General features: G+C 45.9%; 2 protein-coding genes across 2 annotated transcripts in view; one reads left to right on the top strand and one right to left on the bottom strand.

The window, feature by feature from the left end:
* The first annotated feature begins 2,864 nt into the window (after positions 1-2,864).
* Positions 2,865-21,927, top strand: SYNC (syncoilin, intermediate filament protein). Its single transcript, XM_060089401.1, has 4 exons — positions 2,865-3,030; positions 8,564-9,707; positions 18,314-18,438; positions 20,030-21,927. Exons 1-4 carry the CDS (start codon positions 2,978-2,980, stop codon positions 20,085-20,087), a joined length of 1,380 nt encoding a protein of 459 aa, XP_059945384.1. The 5' UTR covers positions 2,865-2,977; the 3' UTR covers positions 20,088-21,927.
* RBBP4 (RB binding protein 4, chromatin remodeling factor) overlaps positions 21,616-23,786 on the bottom strand; it is a 17,536-nt gene continuing 15,365 nt past the window's right edge. Inside the window, exon 12 of the mRNA XM_060089406.1 lies at positions 21,616-22,621. Within this exon, the coding sequence (XP_059945389.1) occupies positions 22,556-22,621 (66 nt within the window). The 3' untranslated portion in view covers positions 21,616-22,555. The remainder of the gene's footprint in view (positions 22,622-23,786) is intronic.

Here is a 23,786-nt window from a genome sequence, read left to right as displayed (position 1 = left end):
TCTCACTCTCCTCCTTCCCTCTGATCTCCTGGCAATGTCTCCTACTGGCCAAACTTTACCTGAAACCGTAAGGCAAGGGGGCCCAGGTGAGACTGGCAGTGGTAGTCAGACCCAGGACACAGGGCAGGGCAGAGAAGCACAGAGAATGAAGGGTAGGCAAAGAGTAGCCAGCCCAGGGGCTTCTCCGCTCTTCGTGGACTCGGCTTTGTGGAAGGGCTGAGAGACAGAGTGGCTGTGCTTGTCTCTCCAAGCAGTCTGTGCCTGACACTGGAACGCCCTTTCTCCTCTTCCAGGCTCAAGTTATTTCATCCATGAGGTTGTTCCCAGTCCTGGAGTTAATCTCTCCCATCCTTGGCTTCCTTGGTTCTCAGTGCCTAGCCCATCACTCAGCTCAGTGATTTAGCATTATTCTCTGCAGGGGTTTGTCGCCCCAGGGGACAGTTCTAGCATCCTCTACACTGTGAGCTCTTTGCAGGCAGGGCCCTGGGCCAAAGAAGGCCATTTGCTCTGACACAGGACCCAGCACAGGCCAAGTGCCCATGTTTGCCAAGTGAACGGAGTCCTGTGGCCTCACCCACCTCCCTCTGCCTTGGTGTACACAGCCTGGGCACATGCGTAGGTCTGTTTCCCTGAGTACAAAGGGGTTCCTTGGTGGCGAGTGGCCCAGGCCAGGCACACAGCAGGCATCAAATGTTGCCTGAATTGGCCTAGGGAGGACCATCCTCCTTTCCTTCATTCATTCAACAACTTTTTGAGATCCTACTATATGCCAGGCCCTGTGCTGGGCCCTGGGGACACAGAAGTGAACAAGACACACTAAGTCCCTGCCTTCATGGGGTTTCCATTCTAGTGGGGGAAGCAGAAAAGAAAGGAATGGAAAATGAACAATATTATTAAAGATTGCAGTAAGTGCTGTACAGAAAATAAACAAGGTGATGAGACAAACAGTAAAAGGATGGATATTTATGTGGGAGAGGAGCACATCAGGGAAGGTCTTTCTGAGGAGATCACATGTAAGCTGAGACCTGAAGAAGAGAGGACACGAAGAGCCGGAAGGGTGTTCTAGGGAGAGGGAACAGCAAAAACAAAGGACCGGAGGTGCTTCTGGGACCCCGGAGGATTCAGTGTTTCAGCCTAAAGGAGGGCTTAGGGGGAGTTTAAGAGCGGTTAAGGAATCAGTCTTGGGGGCGGCCCAGGGCCAGGTCCTGGGCTGAGGGTTGGAGGGGAAGGGACAGACCTTCTTAATGCCACCCTTGCTGCCTGTTGCCTAGCACCACAGCAAATAGTGCTGCTGGCAGGCCCTGCCCTTGCTCCCTCGGCTCTCCCCTGGCAATGGCTGTCAAATGACCAGCCCCAGAGGCTTTGCCAACCTCCTCCCCTGGAATATTTTAGAGGTAAGTCAGAAAATGACCAGCAGCCTCCAAAACCCGACTTTTTCTCGTGCATACCTTACAAGGGTATATTTGGCTGCCCTGGGTGTTAATCTCCCACCCCCTTGCACTACACAGAGAGATATAAATATACGCCAAAGGCAGCACACTCAGAAACTTGGATTAAGGACCACATACTCGGGCCCCAGTGACACACAGAAGACACTCCACACAGCTGCTTGTGAGCCCTCCCTCCCACACACTTCAGTCCCCAGTCTCCTGTAGGTACACAATCACACACACAACTATACACACGCCCAACACAGTCACAACAGCCAGCCACACAGACACTCCACCACCAGCACAATCACCACACACACAATCACTCCCCCATGATTATACAGTCACATATCCGCATGGGGTACATCCACACGGACAGGTACCCCACAGTCATCACAGAGTCACACGTGGACACACCATCCCACTGCCTCCCCCTCCACAGAGCACACACACAACCACATGGTGTTCACACAGCTGGCAGCGGGCACACAGATCACAACGCACAGCCCACAAGTGTTCCACACGCCCCCCCCCGCCCCCCTCCCTTACTCAAGGCCTCTCTGATTAAACACATCCAGCCTCTCGGCTGGTTACAGTGAACAGCATTCTTCTGCGATTGAGTCAAAGATCTCCCCAGACAGAGGGGCTAAGTGGAAAAAAGGCATCAGAAGGGAGAATGCCCGAGGCCCAGGTCTGGGAAGGGGCCTGGCAGCTTCTCGCTTAGGGAGACAGCCTTCAGTGTTGAGTTTGATCCTGATACTGGTGGCCTAAGGACTTGGGGGAGGGGGCACGCCTTGGAGTGGGCAGAAGCAGGGCGGGTGGGGGGTGACAGGTGGAGCAAGCGGAGAGACCCCTGGAAACCTCGTAGCGTGAGGGAGGAAAGCGGTGTTAAATATGGACTGAACCTTAGAGGCTTAAACCCTCCCACGCAGTCCTCCCACCGCCCTTCCCCAGGCTCCGGACTGTCCCCAAACGTACGGGGTGTAGTGTTACCCCTCCTCCGCCAGCCCTTGACGACAGCTGCGGGGCACAGCGCTCAGGCGAGGGGGCATCGCAGGGCGCCGGGCGGCGGCTGATACCCCCGAACTCCTGCGGGCGGCGGGCAGGGTGCGGGGTCCCTCGAGGTCCCCAACCCCACACCCTGACCCCCTCCCGGGCCGGTCGGGCAGGGCAAGCGGTCTCCTGAGGCTGCGGAGCCACCTTCCTCCACTGCCCCCCCGCCCCGCCCAAACTGGGACCCTCGGAAGGGAAAGGTGGGGAGAAAGAAGGTTCGGGAAGACCTCAGGGGGGCTGGTTTTGGAGACGCCGATCCCCCCATATCTCTCCCCACACCCTCCGCTGGTCACGGGAGGGGCGGCCTCTCCCCGCCCCCGGGCCGCGCGGCCCGCTCCCTCCTCCCGCGGCGGGAGCCTGGGCCAAGTGGGCGCGCCCGGCCCGGGGCCGGCGGGATCCGGTGTCGGCTGCAGCTGGCAGTGCGGCGGACGGGCGCGGGCGGCCCGGGGGGCCAGCTATTAATACCGCGGCCGCCCAGCCAGGGTCGCGCAGCCATGGCCAGCCCGGAGCCCCGGCGCGGCGGGGACGGCGCCGCCGAGGCCGCGAGGTAGGAAAGGACCGTCCCGGGACCGCGTCGCCGCCCCCTGGGGAAGGGGTGCTGGACGGATCCCCACCCCCTGCGAGCGCCTTTCGCCGGGCGGGGGCGGGGGTCCAGCCTGGGTGGGGCACGGGGCGGAGCCACCCGCGAAGGGAGATGGAGGCGTCTCATCCCGGCCCGGCACCTCCGGTTGTCTGGGACTTTTTATAATTACCCCTCCCCCTCCCACGGGCGGTGCGAGGATTAACCGCTTCACACTAGCGGGCACCAACCGTCAGATGCCATTCGGCCCCCAGTGGTCAAAGACGCTACCCGTTTTCTTTCGTTGCTCACCCCAAATGCAGCTGGAGATGGAGGCCTCCAGTTGCTGAATTTGCCGTGTGGAAGAGACTTGGTGCAAGGTTGGGCGGCTGCCAGCTTGGAGTTGAGAGTCTGTTCAAGCAGCTGGTTCTCTCTGGTCTGGGGCTTGGGGTGGTGTTGGGCAGGGCGGGGTGGGGGGGAGAGTCTACTGTCCCAGACCAGCAAAAGGGCCTTGGTTGGCAGGGGCCCTGGAGGGGAGGCCCTCTCCAACATCCAACGGCCAGCTCCGCCACTGGTTAGCAGGGAAGGGACCTGTGGCTGAAGGATTTGGGGCGAGAAGGAAGCGTTTCTGCCCCAGGTCAGCCTGTAGCCCTGGACTTCCTCTTGTACCAAGAGGTAGAGGTGCAAACACACACACCTGACACCCCTCCCCCGTCACCAAGGGTACAAAGCTGAGCCTTGTTTTACATGTGCACTCACCTGTACACAGGGGTACACACAGAGTCACACACCAACTCATGCCTGCATAGTATCACAAACACTCCCAGTCACATCCCTGATGGGTTGGGAGCTGCTGGAATCCTCTAGGGACAGGGACAAAGTGGCAGAGAGGGAGGCTGCTTGGAGCCCAAGGAAACCTGAGGTCAGGGGCCCCCAGTTAAGCTGGCCCCCTTGCCCCTAGGCCTCCCATAATCTACTTTTCCCCAGCTCCTTAGAGAGAGACAGCGGTGTGAGGGCAGCACCTAGCAGAGGCCTGGCACTGTGGATGGGGTGACTGAGTGGTGTGTGGTAACAGCACTGCCTGCAAGTCAGGAGACCTGGAATCTACTTCCAGCTTTGCCACTCGACCTTGGGCAAGTTTCCTCCCTGGAGCTCAGTTGGTTGCTGCCTGCCTACCTTCTACAGAGCCCCACCTTGGGATATAGAGAGAATAACTGTACTTGTTGTTAGGAAATGGACTATCAGGGGAGACAGATACATGCTCTTCTGTAACACACAGCACTTAGTTCAAAGATGAGCTGCCTACAAAGTGCCTTGAGAACACAAGAATGGGAGTTGTCTGGGAAATGCTTAACAGAGGAGGTGGAGTTTGAGCAGTGTTTGAAGGATGAGTAGAAATTTATTAGGTAAATAGATATAAATATATTTTGAATGCTAGGGCCAAGCTCTATTATACCTGCCGTAGTTGTTTTACCTCTTTCAGATCTTATGCCTGTTTTTTTTTTTTTTTTTTTTTTTTTTTGCGGTACGCGGGCCTCTCACTGTTGTGGCCTCTCCCGTTGCGGAGCACAGGCTCCGGACGTGCAGGCTCAGCGGCCATGGCTCACGGGCCTAGTTGCTCCGCGGCATGTGGGATCTTCCCGGACCGGGGCACAAACCTACATCCCCTGCATCGGCAGGCGGACTCTCAACCACTGCGCCACCAGGGAAGCCCCTTATGCCTGTTTTAAGACGAGAGTGGTAAAAAGGAGCTCCAGCTCTGGAGCCACACTTCCGGCCTTTGCCAGGCTCCACCACATACGAGTTGTAGAACTTTGAGTGAGTTCTTTACTCTGTGCTTTGGTTTCCTAATCCATAAAGTGGGGATAATGGATGAGCATCAGATAAATGAGTATTTATGGGAAACGCTTAGAATACTTCCTTGAACACAATTACGTTATTCCACGGTGGAGGACTCAGCTGGAGCATGATGTGAGGGGCCGTCTGCTGGCAAAGCAGGGACTCTCTTGAGGATCCGGGTGGGTCTGGCTAGCTGAGCAGGTGCATCCTTCCTGGCATTAGGAACTCTACTTTTCCAGGTAGTGTAGGACTGTTCTCTAGTCAGGTGGTATATGATGAACTGTATTTTCTCAGCTGGACCCTTTAGATATTGTGGGGTAGGAGTAGGAGGTATAAAAGTTAACGCATGTTATGGGTTGTCAAGCATTGGGTGGGCTTTGGGTAGTAATGTGAGATGAGGCTGAAGAGGTATGTTGAGGTCACATCTTTAAGGGCCTTAAATCTATGCTAAGCAGTTGGCTATATATGGTGAAGTGGAGCAAGATGGTTTGCTTTATATTATAGCAAGCTGCAACACTGTCAAGAATAGACTGGGATGAGAAGGAAGAAGGCTTATGGGAAGGCTGGTACGAAAGTGCGGGTGAGGGATGATGACTCGGACAATGGTCCTGGCAGTGGGATGAAGAGGGAGATGGAAACTGAGACTTTCTGAGATAGAAATGTCAGTTCTTAGTGAGTTGGCTGTTTAAAGACCACTTGTCTATCAACAGAGGGATGGATAAAGAAGATGTGGTACATATATATAATGGAATATTACTCAGTCATAAAAAAGAATAAAATAGGGCTTCCCTGGTGGCGCAGTGGTTGAGAGTCCACCTGCCGATGCAGGGGACACGGGTTCGTGCCCCGGTCCGGGAGGATCCCACGTGCCACGGAGTGGCTGGGCCCGTGAGCCATGGCCGCTGAGCCTGCGCGTCCGGAGCCTGTGCTCCGCAACGGGAGAGGCCACAGCAGTGAGAGGTCCGCGTACCACAAAAAAAAAAAAAAAAAGAATGAAATAATGCCATTTGCAGCAATATGGATGGACCTGAGATTGTCATACTGAGTTTGGTAAGTCAGACAGAGAAAGACAAATATCATACAATATCACTTATATGTGGAATCTTAAAAAAAATAAAAAGGTACAGGGACTTCCCTGGTGGTCCAGTGAGTAAGACTCCACGCTCCCAATGCAGGGGATCTGGGTTTGATCCCTGGTCAGGGAACTAGATCCCACATGCATGCTGCAACTAAAATCTGCATGCCACAACTAAAGATCCCACATTGCTGCAGCTAAGACCCAGCACCGCCAAAATAAATAATAATAATAAATAAATAAATATTTTTTTAAATGGTACAAATGAACTTATTTACAAAACAGAAATAGAGTCACAGATGTAAAACACAAACTTATGGTTACCAGGGGGGAAAGGGGAGGAAGAGATAAATTGGGAGATTGGGATTGACGTATACACAGTACTATATATACAATAGATAACTAATAAGGACCTACTGCACAGCACAGGGAACTCTACTCAATACTCTGTAATGACCTATACGGGAAAAGAATCTAAAAAATTAGAGTGGATATATGTATATGTATAACTGATTCACTTTGCTGTACAGCAGAAACTAACATAACATTGTAAATCAACTGTACTCCAATTAAAAAACAAAAAAGAAGACTGCTTGTCTCATCAGCCTGGTGTATGGTGATATATTTCTCTGAGCTGGAAAATACAGGCGTAACAAGCTCAGGGAGAAGGATAATTTGGTGGCAGTTGAGTTTGAGGTGCCAAGTAACATAAGATGAAGATATCTAAAAAAGCACTCCAGGGCTTCCCTGGTGGCGCAGTGGTTAAGAATCCGCCTGCCAATGCAGGGGACACGGGTTTGAGCCCTGGCTCGGGAAGATCCCACATGCCGCGGAGCAACTAAGCCTGTGCGCCACAACTACTGAGCCTGTGCTCTAGAGCCTGCGAGCCACAAATACTGAAGCCTGCACACCTAGAGCCCGTGCTCCGCAACAAGAGAAGCCACCACAATGAGAAGCCCATGCACCACAGCGAGGAGTAGCCCACACTCTCCGCAACTAGAGAAAGCCCGTGCCCAACAACAAAGACCCAACTCAGCCAAAAATAAATAAATAAATGCATTTATAAAAAACAAAAAAAGCACTCCACCTCTGGTAAAGTGAAGTGAATGGACTAGGTGATTGTTGAGTTGTCATTAAGTTTTAGGTTTTGGTGCAGGTGCTGGGGTTAAATGAGGCCAGTGATGTTTGAGGCCTGGTGAAGCCACACTTTTGTGGTTTCCAGAGGGCCATCCGGAGACACAAAAGGGAAGCCAGGGATTCCTGGCGGGTAGAGAGGAGGACTGAGAACACGATTTAGAATAAAAATCATCTTTATTGGGAAGTTGGAGCTGAGAAATAGAGCTGAAAACCTGGACACAAGTAAGCCTTTTCAAGACAAATCAAATTCTTTGTTTGACATGTGAGGTTTTCATTTATACTTTATATCTTATAAAAGAAAAGTTTATTGAAAGCTACACTCAAATTTAGTCTGTTTTATAAGTGGTGCACTCTGAGTATCTGAGTTTCCTTGAGCAAATTACTTAATCTCTTTAACCTCCATTTCCTGATCTGTAAAATGGGAATAATAAATGTAACCACCTCATAGAATTGTTACAAGGATTAAATGAATTGATATATTTAAAACATTTAGAACAGGGCCTGGTATATGTAAGCCCTTTAAAAGTGTAATTTATTATTATTTCCATGGTATTTTATATTTTCAAAGAATTGCTCAGAGATCCAAGGTAGGTAAGATGCATTTGAAACAGGAAAGACCAAAGCCTCTTGAGGGCCAAAGCAGCAGGAGAGCATTCCTCAACAGGAACTGAGTAAGCTAGCAGGCAATGGGCAGCTGGGTTAAGGGGCTCATCTGTTAGAATCACAGAATCTGAATTCAAGAGCATTGACAGGCTGGAAGGATGGGCCAATTCCAACAAGATGAAGTTTTATAGGAATAAGAGATGTGGTTTAAAAGCACTTGGTGTGAAAAAGTCTTCAGGATTTTAGTCAAACTAAGCATTTATCAAGAATATGATGCAGCTGCCCTATATGCTAAGGGCATCTTGACTACAACAATAGAAGTATAGTGTCCAGAGAATCACTGCTCAGAGTACACCTGGGTATTGCTTCCTATACCCATCCCCAAGGGATAGCGAGCATGTCAACTTGGAGCCTGTCAGAAAGAAGTGACCCAAATGAGGAGGGTACTGGAAACCTTGGCATGCATGGAGTAATTGAAGGATAAATCAGTTCTCTTTAAGTGTTCAAAGAACTTACATGGAAGAGAAATTAGATTTGACTGATTCTAGAAAGAAGAATCAAACCCAGGGAAAAATTGCAGGGAAGGTTTTACCTCAACACTAGAATTTTCTTATGACAGTGGAACATATAGTAGCTCAGGTGTGAGTTTCCAGTCCTTGAAGGTATGTAAGCAGAGACTCGACACTGACATCATGGGGATGGTGTCAGATCTAAGCAATGGGCTGTGTCGGGGTGGATCGATGGAGGGAAGGGGCAGACGAGTGCTCTCTGAGAATTTGATATAAATTAGGCCTGTGTCCTACTGGCTCCAGTCACAAACCATCCCAGGATTGTGGCTGCCCTCTCACCTTGTCGTTTCTCTTGCAGGAACAGAAGAGCAGAGGCCACTTCTCTTCAAGAGGAGAACTCTGAATCCCCGTCTGAGGTGAGGACCTGGAACCCAGAAGTTACTCTGTCTTTGGAAGGGACCTTGAACTTAGAGGATATTCTCTACCCGGGGGACACAGGTGACTTTGATGTGGCTATGTACGTGGAAGAGACCGAGAAGCCTGAGGAGACGCTGCATATTGAGGAGACCAGGACACCTGATGAGGCCCTGTATGTGGAGGAGCCAGGAAAGCCAGAGGAGATGCTATATGTGGAAGAGCCCGTGAAGCCGGGAAAGACTACAAGCCCAGAGCAGATGGTTTATGGGGGAGAGACAGTCCCGAGCGAGGAGAAACCTGACCCCGAGGAGAGCCTCAGAGCTGAGCCGAGTCCCAGCACAGAGGGGAGCCTGAGCACAGAGGACCTGGAATTGCTGGAGGGGCGTTTCCAGCAGTGTGTCCAAGCCGTGGCCCAGCTGGAAGAGGAGAGGGATCAGCTCATCCATGAGCTTGTGTTGCTTCGGGAACCAGCCCTGCAGGAGGTGCAACGGGTCCACCACGACATCCTGGCTGCCTACAAACTGCACGCCCAGGCAGAGCTGGCGAGGGATGGGCTGAGGGAGGAGATCCAGCTGGTCAAGCAGAAGCTGTTCAAGGTGACGAAGGAATGTGTGTCCTACCAATATCAGCTGGAGTGCCGCCGGCAGGATGTGGCCCAGTTTGCCGAGTTCCGGGAAGTGCTGACCACCCGGGCAGCCCAGCTCTCGGAGGAATTAGCCCAGCTTGGGGATGCCTATCAGAAGCAAAAGGAGCAGTTACGGCAACAACTAGAAGCACCTCCAAGCCAGAGGGATGGGCACTTTCTCCAGGAGAGCCGGCAGCTCTCTGCCCAGTTCGAGAACCTCATGGCAGAGAGCCGCCAGGGCCTGGAGCAGGAGTATGAGCCTCAGCTGCTGCGGCTCCTAGAGAGGAAAGAAGCTGCGGCCAAAGCTCTGCAGAAAACCCAGGCCGAGATCCAGGAGATGAAGGAGGCTCTGCGACCCCTGCAAGCAGAGGCCCTTCAGCTCCACCTGCAAAACAGGAATCTGGAGGACCAGACCACCCTTTTGAGGCAAAAACGAGACGAGGAGGTGCAGCAGTACAGGGTAGGCCCACTTGGCATGAAAGGAAGTACAGTCTTTTAGCCTGGGGAGGAAAAGGGGATCGGGGCCAAATGTCTTTGGGCTGAAGGATACTAGCACATGTAGGAAGAACAATTTGTTCCTTGGGCCATTCACTCACTTCTTTATGCCATTTTCCATTTCATTCATTCAGGTCTGTGCTAGGGCTGAAAGTTATCTTGCACTCTTAATTTACACAGCACTTTTACACCAATTATCTCACTTGATCTTCATTAATCCTCCAAGTCAACTATTATCATTTTTCATAGATGAGGAAACTGAGGCCCAGTGAGTTGGAGTAACTTGAACTCTAGTCTGACCACCCCCAAATATTTCAGTGCTCTCTCCACGGCACAAGTTTCCAATTCTAAGTGAATCACACTGGGGTTTATATAGAGCAGGAGGGAATGAGGCTAGGTAGTATTCATTCTCTCCCCTCCCCCATATTCACCCTCAAGTCCCACCTATCTGATCTCTGCCTTGAAGTTTTTCCAGGCTTAAAAAACTGGGATGAAATCTATAAATCTCAATTCCTCGTTTTCCTTTTTTGTGCATTTGTCACCATTTCACTTGTATTCAAGCTATTTCTGATCGTGAGCCAGTTCTAATCCCTTTTAGAACAGAGTGGGAGACGAACACTAAGTGCATAAACAAGTCCCTCTCCCCCACAGACTGTGAGCTTTCCGAAAGTAGGGAGTATGTTTTACTTATCTCTGCCACCAGGCGCAGAGTATGCATCAGTTAAGCACTGACTTAAGAGCTGCTGGGTGCCATGAGACCACAGTGCGGTGCTTTTCAGAGCAGTACTTTTGTCTTTTGGAACATCCCTTTTTTGGATGAACTTAATCTTATGCCCTGCCAGAGATTTTGACGTATCCTTAAGGGAACATGTCCTCTGTTGAAAATGGCTGCATTCACTTCACTGAAGATTTTGTCAAGCTTTCTGTAGCTTGTATTATGAAAATGGTGGGGGTTTTTGGTCATAATATTGAATGTTTTCAAACTATACTTATATGCACTCCCCTCACTCACCCAACACTGCCCGCCACCTTCACCGCACTGCTCTTTTACTGGGTCACAATCTAGTGAAAGGGCACTAATTATCTTTGCATAAACAGATACTAACCTTAACAGCTTACACTCAGTCAAGTGTTACATTAATAATTGTAACCCAGGGTAGGAAGTAACGTGATTTAAGAGAGGTACAAATAAGAATGCTATGGGATAATAGCCAAGGATTAAATCAGAGAACCCATAACGGAAGACAATGTTATTTGAGCTAAGTGTTGAAGTATAGGTAAGATCTAGAGCAGTGCTGTCCAACAGAAATATAACGCAAGCCACATATATAATTTGAAATTTTCTAATAACCACATAAAAAGAGAAATAGGTGAAGGTAATTTTAATATATTTTATTTAATCTGATAGATCTAAAATATAATTTGTAACTTGGCTGCATGTGAAAGGTGAAAAACTGAGAGGTGAGTTGAACCTGTAAAGGTAAGTCGGGGTAGATCACATTAGATTTTGAAATCCAAACTAGGGAGTTTGGACTTTATTCAGTGGTCAGTTGCATCCATAAAGGTTTTTTTTTTTATTTTTAAGAGTTTCTTTATATTTTATTTTTTACTATTTATTTATTTATTTATTTAAATTTATTTTTGGCTATGTTGGGTCTTCGTTGCTGTGCGTGGGCTTTCTCTAGTTGTGTTGAGCGCGGGCTACTCTTTGTTGCAGTGCGCAGGCTTCTCATTGCGGTGGCTTCTCTTGTTGCAGAGCGTGGGCTCTAGGCGCACAGGCTTCAGTAGTTGTGGCACACGGGCTCAGTAGTTGTGGCACAAGGGCTTAGTTGCTCCGTCGCATGTGGGATCTCCCCGGACCAGGGCTTGAACCCGTGTCCCCTGATTGGCAGGCGGATTCTTAACCACTGTGCCACAAGGGAAGTCCCCATAAAGGTATTTAATCAAGGGATTAACATGATCGTTGCTCTCCTTTTAGAAACAGTATTGGTGGCAGTGTGTAAAACGGGCTAGAGACCCAGAGGCAAGGAGACTAATTAGGAAGCTACTGTTGGTAAAAGGAAACAATGGTAGCAGGAATAAAAGGAAGGGGAAGGATACAAGAACAAATGTAGAATAAACTTGGCTACAGAATGAGTGGGGCAGAGAGGTGAGACGTTAAAGAGGATGCTTAGATTTCAGGCAAGACTAACTAGGATGGTGGTGCTCTAAGTAAGGAATCCTCAGGATTAGAATTTTCTGACATAGTACTAGACTTGAAGAATTTTTTCCCCAGTGATTTTCGTCACTGTACTGGATTTGTTTCATATTTGATGATCTGTGCACCTTTCCAAAGATCATTCTATAGAAAACAATCTTGATGGGTGTCTCCTATCGCCGTACCATAACTAAAGTAGGAATAAAGGTCTGAAGGAGCTAATTCTTCTCTTTCTTTTCTTTTTAAAAATTATTTATTTATTTATTTATTTATTTTTGGCCGCGTTGGGTCTTCGTTGCTGGGCGCGGGCTTCCTCTAGTTGTGGCGAGCACAGGCTACTCTTCGTTGCGGTGCGCGGGCTTCTCACTGCAGAGGCTTCTCTTGTTGTGGAGCATGGGCTCTACACGCGTGGGCTTCAGTAGTTGTGGCTCACGGGCTCTAGAGCGCAGGCACAGTAGTTGTGGTGCACAGGCTTAGTTGCTCTGCGGCATGTGGGACCTTCCTGGACCAGGGCTCGAACCCATATCCCCTGCATTGGCAGGCAGATTCTTAACCACTGCGCCACCAGGGAAGTCCCAATCCTTCTTTCTGAAGTGGCTTCTCCCTAAACTGTTTGCCAAAGGCCACGTATGGCATCTGATTACTTTTCAAAGGTACACTTCACTCTTATGACTATAAACTTTGCCTCTTTCATCACCATCATCCATTCATTTGACAAATATTTTCTAAGTGCCTATTTTCTATGTGCCAGGCAATGAGCTATGTGCTGGCAAGGGATGAGACGTTGTGGTGTAGGGTGGAGGTGGGGGGCGGTCCCTGCCCTCAAAATGTTTATAGTCCAATTAAAATATAATAATAATAATAAATAAAATGAACAAAAAATACAAAAAATAGGGCTTCCCTGGTGGCGCAGTGGTTGAGAATCTGCCTGCCAATGCAGGGGACACGGGTTCGAGCCCTGGTCTGGGAAGATCCCACATGCCGCGGAGCAACTGGGCCCGTGAGCCACAGTTATTGAGCTTGCGCATCTGGAGCCTGTGCTCCGCAACAAGAGAGGCCGCGATAGTGAGAGGCCCGCGCACCGCGATGAAGAGTGGCCCCCGCTTGCCACAGCTGGAGAAAGCCCTCGCACAGAAACAAAGACCCAACAAGCCATAAATAAATAAATAAATAAATTAATTAATTAATTTTTTAAAAATGCTATCACTTAGAAGCCTAGTTCAACGACTTCTCCTGGCTCAGTTAACAATGCAGTATTCACATAAAAGGAGCAAATCACAGTTGGTCTCTTTCGAAAAAAATAAAAATTAAAATAAAAAAATAAAAATTAAACAGAAAAAGAAAAGAAGAAATAAAAGTTTATAGTCCAGGAAGGATGCCAGATAAAATTTCATAAAATCTAATACACTTGATTGTAAGATGCATCCTGATCCAAGTAAGATATTAAAGTGTGAATTTTAGAATCAATGAAATAATTAATATGCTTCAGTGTGATAGACAATATAATAGTTGTAGGAATAAAGTGTTGTACTGAAGCAGGTATAATTACACCTGGGGAGATAAGGGGGAAATTTCATTAGAGAATTAACAGTAGCTAGCATGTATGTGAAGTTCTTTACATGTAATAATTCATTTAATTCTTACCTCTGAGATAGGTATAACTACTGTCACCATTTGAAAAACAAGAAAACAGGTGAGTCAGAGAAGTCATCTGTCCAGGGTTACACAGCTAGGAAGTGATGAAGGAGGGATGTAACCCTGTGCCATCTAGTTCAAGTCCACACTCAACTACTACAGGGTGTTTGAGCTGAGCCTTAAAGAATGAATTCACTGTGTAGACAAGGGAAGGGTATTCTAGGCAGAGGGAACAGCTTATACAAAAGCATGGAAACACAGACGTTGTTGGAAGTGAGAAGCTCAGTGTGGCTGGATCATAAGGAATGTGAGAAGTAGAGAGATGAGGCTGGAGAGGTAGATTGGGACCAGATTGCAAAGGGCTTTATGTATTCTTTAGGTCAGTGGTTTTAAAAAGGTTTTCTTCAAAGCCACAGACCCTTTCCCCAAAACAATTTTATATGGAATGCCAACATGTAAAACAAGTAAAAGTAGAGCTACTTTCTAACTAAAGAGTGACAAGGTCACTCCAGCATGGCCTCCTCCTGTGGTTTCCTGGAAAACAGTTTGAAGACCATTTAAGAGCCTATCTATTATCTATCTATCTATCTATCTATCTATCATCTACCTATCTATCACCTATCTGTCATTTATCTATCTTTCATCTATCATCTATCTATCTACCTATCAATCTATCATCTACCTATCGTCTGTCATCTATCTATCTATCATCTATCTATCTACCTATCATCCACCTATCTATCATCTGTCTACCTATCATCTATCTATCATCTATCATCTATCATCTATCATCTATCTTTCATCTATCATCTATCATGTCTACCTATCATCTATCTATCATCTATCATCTATCTCTCCATCATCTATCTATCTATCATCTGTCTATCATCTATCATCTATCTATCATCTATCATCTATCTTTCATCTATCATCTATCATGTCTACTTATCATCTATCATCTATCTCTCCATCATCTATCTATCATCTATCATCTATCTTTCATCTATCATCTATCATCTATCATTTATCTATCATCTATCTATCAATCATCTATCTATCTATCATCTATGTCTACTTTTATATCTATCTATATGAAGGCAATAAAGCAATTAAGAGTATGAGCTATAAGTCAGTGGCGAATCCTGGCTCTACCACTTACTAATTGGGAAACTTCGGACAAATGACTTAACCTCTGTGGTTCAGCTTCCTCACATGTAAAATGGGATTAATAGGGCTGTTGCAAGGAATGAACTAGTTAATATCTGTAAAGTGCTGATAATGGTGCCTGTCACGTAGTACTCTAAGTGGCAGTGTGGAGGGTAGATTGAAAGAGCCTGGAAACACCACTTAGAGATGAAAGATGTGAGGTTAAATGGGTAGCATTTGGTGACTGGTTGCAGTGGGCAGGGTGAGGAATTTGCTGAGAATGATCTCAAAGTTTTTAGCTTGAAATTGGTAGACTTCTAATGCCGAAAGATGGAATATGCTTACTATCTGCATGCTTCACATCAATAAGCATTATGTGTAGGGTGCCAGACATACTAAGAACCAGGAACCTACAATCTGGTTGGGAGTTAGACATGAAAAAAAAAATTGCAATATAAGGGAACAGATGCTATCTAGGTGACAGAAATGGCAGGAGTAAAGGCACAGAAATCTGACCTGGTCAGACTAGAGCAGCACTCTCCAACAGAAGTATCATGCAAGCCACAGACGTCATTTAAAAATTTCTAGGTGGGGCTTCCCTGGTGGTGCAGTGGTTGAGAGTCCGCCTGCTGATGCAGGGGACGTGGGTTCGTGCCCCGGTCCGGGAAGATCCCACATGCCACGGAGTGGCTGGGCCCGTGAGCCATGGCCGCTGAGCCTGCGCGTCCGGAGCCTGTGCTCCGCAACGGGAGGGGCCACAGCAGTGAGAGGCCTGCGTACTGCAAAAAAAAAAAAAAATTTTTTTTCTAGGGGAACTTCCCTAGCAGTCCAGTGGTTAAGCCTCTGCGTTTCCAATGCAGGGGGCGTGGGTTCAATCTCTGGTTGAGGAACTAAGATCCCACATGCCACACAGCGTGGCCAAAAAAGAAAAAAATTCTAGTAGCCACATTAAAGAAAATGTAAGAAACAGGTGAAATTAATACATTTAACCCAGCATAGCAAAAATATTACCACTATAACATGTAATCAACATTAAAATTTGATATATATATACGTACATATATATTTGGTGTTAAGTCTTAGAAATCTGCTATGTATCTTACACTCACAGCACATCACAATTCAGACTAGCCATATTTCAAGTACTCAATAGCCACATGTGGCTAGTGACTTCCATACTGGATGGACAGTGCAAGACTACAGGAATAATGGAGGTTCTAGTTAGAGGTAAGGGTCCAACTAGCAGGAGTCTGAATGCCAGACTAAAGAAAATGGAAAGCCTATGAAAGACTGAGATGATAAAGCAGGTTTGTTTTGTTGCGTTTTTTTTAGTTTTTTTTTTGGCCACGCCGTGCGGCATGTGGGATCTTAGTTCCCCGACCAGGGACCGAACCCGTGCCCCCTGCAGTGGAAGCGTGGAGTCTTAACCCCTGGACCGCCAGGGAAGTCCCAATAAAGCAGTTTTTAAAAAGTTAACCCAGTGGTGCTACACAGGATTAAGAATGGAGACTGTCCTTAATTTCTGTCACTGTACAATACTTCCTTCATTCTGTGACAGTTTCTCCCTGTCAAGAGCTTATCAGTGATGGTGCAGACAGCCTTCACAAGCAGGTCTTTTGTATGTCCAGCAAACAACAGGTTTGCTAGATGGTGAGGCTTGGGAAACTGGGGCACAGAGGTATGCAGATGCTTTCCTTTAGATAACATGCTCTTAGATAGTAAGGCTACATCTCTGTGTGGTATCAAAGCATGGCTAGGCACTAAAAAAAAGAACTTTGACAATGTTGATGAAAGTTGAGATTCAGCCAGAGTATCAAAACACTGCAGATCGACATGCCACAAGTATATCAAGGATGACTCAGTGAACAAATTATTTAGATCCTTCTAATGACAGTATGCACCTAAACCGGATTCTTTCTTCTTTTTTTTTTTTGCGGTACGCGGGCCTCTCACTGCTGTGGCCTCTCCCGTTGCGGAGCACAGGCTCCGGATGCGCAGGCTCAGCAGCCATGGCTCACGGGCCTAGCCGCTCCGCGGCATGTGGGATCTTCCCGGACCGGGGCACGAACCCGCGTCCCCTGCATCGGCAGGCGGACTGTCAACCACTGCGTCACCAGGGAAGCCCCTCCTATTTTATTATTCTTCAAAATCTGAGGTAAAGTCATTGCTCCTTAAAAATGTGCCTTCCAATTTCAGTGCTCCCTTCCCTTCCCAGCTACCCCATGCTTCCTGAGGGTCCATGTCAGCTAGCAACCAAGGCACAGACTGATTTGCTGACATCTTCATTCCTCAGGCATTAATCCTAGGCAGAGACAATTTACGGAATGCATCCTGCCTGGTTTTGGCAGAATGGGAAATAGTTATCTGAAGACCCCTGAGGGCCTCCAGGGCATAGCACCTTCATCTTCCAACTTAGCACTTTAGAAGGAATTGTCCTGATGTAATAAGCAAAGGATATAGGAAATTAACAACTCTGATACCCTCACTAATAAAGCATCTATCTGCATGCCATGTCGTGGTAAATACTAAGTAAAGATATCTCTGACTTCAAGGAGCTTCAAATATAATATTCAAGGGCTTCCCTGGTGGCGCAGTGGTTGAGAGTCCGCCTGCCGATGCAGGGGACACGGGTTCGTGCCCCGATCCCGGAAGATCCCACATGCCGCGGAGCGGCTGGGCCCGCGAGCCATGGCCGCGGAGCCTGTGTGTCCGGAGCCTGTGCTCCGCAACGGGAGAGGCCACAGCAGTGAGAGGCCCGCGTACAGCAAAAAAAAAAAAAAAAAAAAAAAAAAAAAAAATATATATATATATATATATATATATATAATATTAAAGAATTGCTTACACAAAGACGGTTTCTTTCAACTTAAATTGCTGAAGTTGTTGGGCATTATAAAAACTACTGATTATTAACGGAAACAAACTTGTACATAGAGCAAGGGGTCTATAAAATTCTTAGTTCACCACTAGATAATCAAAATCCTCCCCGACACTTTTTTTTTTTTTAACTTATTTTTGGCTGCGTTGGGTCTTCGTTGCTGCACGTGGGCTTTCTCTAGTTGCGGAGAGTGGGGGCTACTCTTCGTTGCGGTGTGCAGGCTTATTGCAGTGGCTTCTCTTGTTGCGGAGCACGGGCTCTAGGCGCGCGGGCTTCACTAGTTGTGGCACGTGGGCTCAGTAGTTGTGGCTCACGGGCTCTAGAGCACAGCCTCAGTAGTTGTGGCACACAGGCTTAGTTGCTCCGCGGCAAGTGGGATCTTCCCGGACCAGGGCAGGCAGATTCTCAACCACTGCGGCACCAGGGAAGCCCCCGACACTTCTTAAAATCGGGAAACAAAAAAGTCCCTCTGAAAATCTGTCCACCCTCTGCAGGATTTTATTAAGATGTAAGCTGTGGTTAACAGACAAGACTCCTTTCAGAACAGTATCACTATCAAAAACAGTATCACTGTCAAAACACAAATTCTCTGAATCTGTTTCTCAACCTCAACACTGCTATGGAGATTACACGATGTGTAAGGAAATATACTATTATGGACAATGTCAGGTTTTTATTGTTTGGAGCATTAGAAATGTTCTTGGCCCTCATGCAGGAACAGCTGGAGGAAATGGAAGAACGACAGAGGCAGCTAAGAAGCGGGGTGCAACTCCAGCAACAGAAGAACAAAGAGATGGAGCAGCTAAGGATCAGCCTTGCTGAAGAGCTCTCAACGTACAAGTCAGTTTTTGCTGCTACCCAAATCTCAACTAACACTGGCTGAAGGAATGGTGGGGAGGGCAGATGTTGCTCAGGGGAAATTTCTCTTGACAGTGAAAAGCCAAAAAAAAAAAAAAAGGAAAATTTCAAATTGTGCTCATCCGTGAACAGATGGAAAATGGCTCTTTTTTTTTTAAACGGCTATGCTTCCCAAGAGCCTGGAATGGGCTAATGCTCCCACTTCTGAGGCAGGTGGAATCCAGACACAGCCGCAGGTGATCCTTGTAGGTTACAAGAGCAGTGTCTGCATTGTTGCTGCTTTCCTAACCTAACAAGACTAGCGCCTTAAAAAAAGATTGTCTAATGACAAGTAAGTCATTTAGGGATAACACATACTTCCAGGTTGCCTGGTTCAAGCATTCAGGCTTCATTTGGAATGTTTCAATTTCTAGTAGGACTTAAAATATGTCCTGATTATCATCAGGAAATCCAGAACAGGATAAAACATCTAGGCTCTGTGCATTCTTACTTTCCTCACCCTACGTGACCCCATCTGCTATTCATAAAGTTTCCTTAGAATAGCAGAGAAGGCAGTTAGGGTACCTAATTCAGACTATGACTAAGGAGGCCAAGAAGGCTAAATTAATCTGTTAACAGTCATTTACAAAGCTCAAGAGGGTGTTGTTTGTAGACTGAAGGACATGATTATTGCTTTGTGAAACAAGCAACACACCTATCCATTAAGTTCTTTACACACCAATATGTCCTCACATTCTTTATAAAGTGCTGGATTCTCTTGGATAAAGAAACTAAGAATTAAAAAAGATCAAGTTGGATACTAGATAAATATCCATAAATTTTTATTAATTTCCTAGTTAATCCTACATTTTGGATACAAATTCACAAATAACTATTATTACTGATGCTTTTCCTAAATTACTAGGATTTTTTTTTCCTTTGGCCACCCTGCGTGGCTTGCAGGAGTTCCCCTATCAGGGATTGAACCTCGGGCCACAGCAGCAAAAGCGATGAATCCTAACCACTAGACCACCAGGGAACTCCCATACTAGGATCTTCTTTTACCATGTTTCATCCAGGCATAACTGACTACGCCCATTGTTTGGGAGATTACTAGAACCTTGTAATTGAAGAAAATGATCTGCTAAACACCTTTGTGTGGATCAGATGAAAAGTACAACATGGAAAAGACAATGACTAATCCAAAGAATCGAAATTACAGAATTTCAGGCCTTGTAATACCTGTGTGTAAAGTTAACGTGGGCAGAAAAAATTTTTAGCTAGCCCCTCCCAAAGTCAGATGCAAAACACACTCTAGCAATCTCTCCTCAATATGGCCTTCACTAAGCTTCAGAAATTATTAAAAACTTTATACTGGGAATTCCCTTGTGGTCCAGTGGTTAGGACTCAGTGCTTTCACTGCTGTGGGCATGGGTTCAATCCCTGGTCAGGGAACGAAGAGCCTGCAAGCCATGCAGCACCCCCCCCCCCCCCGCAAAAAAAAACAAACAAAAACCCCCCACAAAAACTTTATACTGTATTATTTCAAGTTGCAAAAAGTTTAAACTTATCATTTTTTCTCTCAACCTTACAGGGGCTGTTTAGAAACATATGGCCGAATCTGTAACCAAGAAACAACAAAAACTTCTTAGCAAAGGATCACTAAGTACCCTTTGGACATACTTTTTTCTAAACCGAGAAGGGAGTGCCAGGGATTTGGCAAGCAGTTCACTCTGGGAAAGTTACAAATACTACTGGCTGACCTGTTTAAAAAGATTCTAGGGCTGGCTGAAGGCAGAATACTATCAGTCAACTCTTAGCTGGATTCTATTTCATAGGCTGCTGGTACTGATTTCAATGCACTGAGGAATGGAAAAATAAGTCTCCTGTCACCCATCAGCAACCCTCCACACACACAAAGTAAAGGATGAATGTATGGACACACCTTGCTGTATTGTGAAGAATGTATCTTGCCTTCTGTTGACCCAAAGCAGAAAGTTTTTCAGGAACACAGGTGGAGTCAAAAAGGCAGACGATTTTCCTTATATTCAAGTTGACCCCTGAACAACGTGGGGGTCAATCTGCATATAACTTAGTTGGCCCTCGGTATCCGAGGTTCCTCCACATCCACGGACTCAACCAACCACTGCAGGTATAGTACTGTGGTATTTACTATTGAAAAGTATGTTATAAGTGGACCTGTGCAGTTCAAACTCACGTTGTTCAAGGGTCAACTGTACATGGGTTTACAATTTGAATTCTTTTGTGCCATGAATGTTAGACTTTTTTTTTTTTTTTTTTTTTGCAGTATGCGGGCCTCTCACTGTTGTGGCCTCCCCCGTTGCGGAGCACAGGCTCCGGACGTGCAGGCTCAGCGGCCATGGCTCACGGGCCCAGCCGCTCCGTGGCATATGGGATCCTCCCAGACCGGGGCACGAACCCGTATCCCCTGCATCGGCAGGCGGACTCTCAACCACTTGCGCCACCAGGGAGGCCCGAATGTTAGACTTTAATTGAATCCCTTTACAAAGTTTACTTTTCTTTAAGTCTGTGCTGATTCATGTAGATTTACTCTTGTCATGGTAATTTTCACTATACTCTAAAAGAACTACTGACTTAGAAAAAAGAACCAATCCAGATTTCCCCAAAGATGATTTTGATTTTTCACCTCATGAAAATGATTTTGGGTCAGAGTGATCTACTCAGTTAAAATTGGGTGATTGAAGAACCAGGCATTTTACCTGGTTATGGCACTTGGCTTTCAAGAGCCTATTTTTCTAACCTCTAAGTATAGGCCCCAGTGAAAAAAATACTGGGGAGATTCAACCTCTCTATGAGAAAAGGTCAAACACCTTTTCCAAATTTAAATTTTGCCTTAAATTCTCTCTGCCACACTGCCTCTGACATTCTTGAAAGTTCATGTAGTTCTCTAGATAGACTTCAAAAAGATGTTATTTTATCAAAGACTAATCTGTGCACCTCTGATTCAGTATTTTGTGTCTTTCACTTTCCCTGGGAAGGAGTAAAGCTCTTTGCTATACCTCTGGGTCTATTATATTTAATTCTGCTTTTGGTAGTCAAAGACCATAGAAAATAACTGTCATCTGAACAACTCTTCTAGAAGCCAGAGACTGGTGTTTGATGGATATTATATATTAAATAAAACCCATCAGCGTGGGGTTATGTAGAAAAGCAATTTATTCCATTATAAGCACTTACACAGTTAGTCATGGAGAGTAACAGGCCTGCTGGTGAAACAGGTCACCCAAAATAGAGATGGTATCAAACTAGTGGTCAAGGACTAACTCCTTTAAAAAAAAAAAAAAAAAAAAAAAAAAAGCAACTCTTATCCAGGATTAATTTAATTTTAAAAACAAATACAAGCTATTGATTCGCTCTTCTCAATTTAACTGGACAGTCTACCTGTGGTATAACTGTCAGGTAAAAACATACATCTTTACAACTTGGTGGTCCCAAGTTTTTTTTTTTTTTTTTTTAAAAACCATTTCACAGAAAGGAAAGAAATAATATGAAAACAGCTCAAGAAATACACTAACAAGCAAAAATATATGGGGAAAGAGGAACACATTGTTTTGACTTAACTGAAGAAACTGAGAGGAGACTGGTCTATGTAAGAAAATGTGTATCCTGGCAAGTTTGGTGTGAAGATTTTAGAGCAGGAATTTATATGACTTGAATCTCCCCTATTTCCTGAATAAAAACAACATCTTGTAGTATTTATACTTCATGGCTCAGACACCTACCTCACTTGGCTCTATTTCTTACTCACTCTAGCATTTACTTAAATGAGTCAGAAAAACTTGGGGATATAGCATAAGAAGAAAAATAACCACACACAATATTCCCCTTTTTGTGGCTACTTTAGACCTCTGTTACTAGAAAATTCCTGAAGAAAATTTAAATATAAGTCTGTGGCTTTGCTGAATCAAGAAGCCCCCAGTTAATATTTAGAAAACACCTCCTGTTTGGACTAATAACATTGTTGATAGAACTTATAGAGGGATAACCAAAGTCTGTGTCTCAAAACCAGTGTTAAATCAATCTCAGGGTTGAGAGGAAGAAAAGGGGAGTCTAAAATCACAACAAGTGTAGACATTCTCTAGGATCCTTGTCCTTCTGGATCCACGCTTCCTTCAGGGTCTTCATCATTATAAATGTTCTCTGCCTGCCAAAAACAAGAAAAAAAGAGAAGGATATTGAGTAAACATGAAAGTTACTTCCTGAAGTTAAAGTTTCAAATAGACGAGGCCAGGGAGACAGACTGTGGGGCATATAGTCTGTTTTAACTATTCAACTCTGCAGTTGTTGGATGAAAGCAGCCACAGACAACCTGCAAATGGATAAGTATAGGCGCGTGCCAAATAAAACAGGCAGCTGGCCACAGGCCAACGCCCCTGGATTAGGATAGTCCCTAAAAACTGAAGTATGGTTACCATTTGTCTTGATAATCAATCTTGAGTCTTTTAATCAGACATTATTCGTAATAGTCAAAAAGTAAAAACAACACAATTGTCCATCAACTGATGAATGGACAAATAAAATGATATATCCATACAATGGAGTATTATTTGGCAATAAAAAAAGTCAGTCACATATTGTATGATTTCACTTATATTAAATTTGCAGAATAGGCAAATTCATAGAGAAAGTAGATTAATGGCTGCCTAGTACTGGGTGGACTGGAGGCAAATGGGAGGGATGGCTACTGGGTGTGGGGTAACTAGTGATGGTTGCACAATTCTGTGACTGTACTACAAAAACCATGTTCCAAATCTCAATTTATAAATATTTTAAAAAGAGAAACTGTTCTTGCATAAAATAAACTCTACTTGTACGACTTGATGAAATACCCATATCCAAGAGCATCTTAAACACAGAAACCACTTTGGCAAAATTTACTGTTCTTAGTATCTACTATGCACTTAGTATCACTAGGGTAGGTACTACGGAGGATGGGATAGTCTTAGCTTACAATCTGACTACAGGGACAAACAATGTATACAATTATGTGAGTAGTCTGACAACAAAAGTGTGGTATCTTCTCCCCTGACACCAATGGGGTGTCCAACAACTCAGTTCAATCCTGATGCTGACCACCTGGAGGTAGCACTGTGACCAAGGGCTCAACCCCACAAGACTACCCTCACTTCAGCAGAGGCCAGTGTCAAGCCCTGAGTGCCCAGGCTACCCGAGTACTCCTGCCCAACTTGGCTATAAAGTTTCTCACAGTCCCTCCCCCTACACCAGGTTTGATGATTTGCTGGAATGATTCACACAACTCAGGAAAGTGCTTTACTGGTTTATTATAAAGAATATAACTCAGGAATGGC

The sequence above is a fragment of the Mesoplodon densirostris genome, chromosome 2, assembly GCF_025265405.1.
Source record: "Mesoplodon densirostris isolate mMesDen1 chromosome 2, mMesDen1 primary haplotype, whole genome shotgun sequence".
Classification (NCBI taxonomy): Eukaryota; Metazoa; Chordata; class Mammalia; order Artiodactyla; family Ziphiidae; genus Mesoplodon; species Mesoplodon densirostris.
Note: the sequence above shows the minus strand (reverse complement) of the source record. Positions and strands in the feature narration are given on the sequence as shown.

Bases quoted from the DNA above. Each gene is read 5' to 3' on its own strand.
- SYNC (XM_060089401.1), top strand. From the start codon at position 2,978: ATGGCCAGCCCGGAGCCCCGGCGCGGCGGGGACGGCGCCGCCGAGGCC. The intron at 9,708-18,313 runs GTAGGCCCACTT...GCCCTCATGCAG, and splicing joins AGGAGGTGCAGCAGTACAGG to GAACAGCTGGAGGAAATGGA. The intron at 18,439-20,029 runs GTCAGTTTTTGC...TCAACCTTACAG, and splicing joins GAAGAGCTCTCAACGTACAA to GGGCTGTTTAGAAACATATG.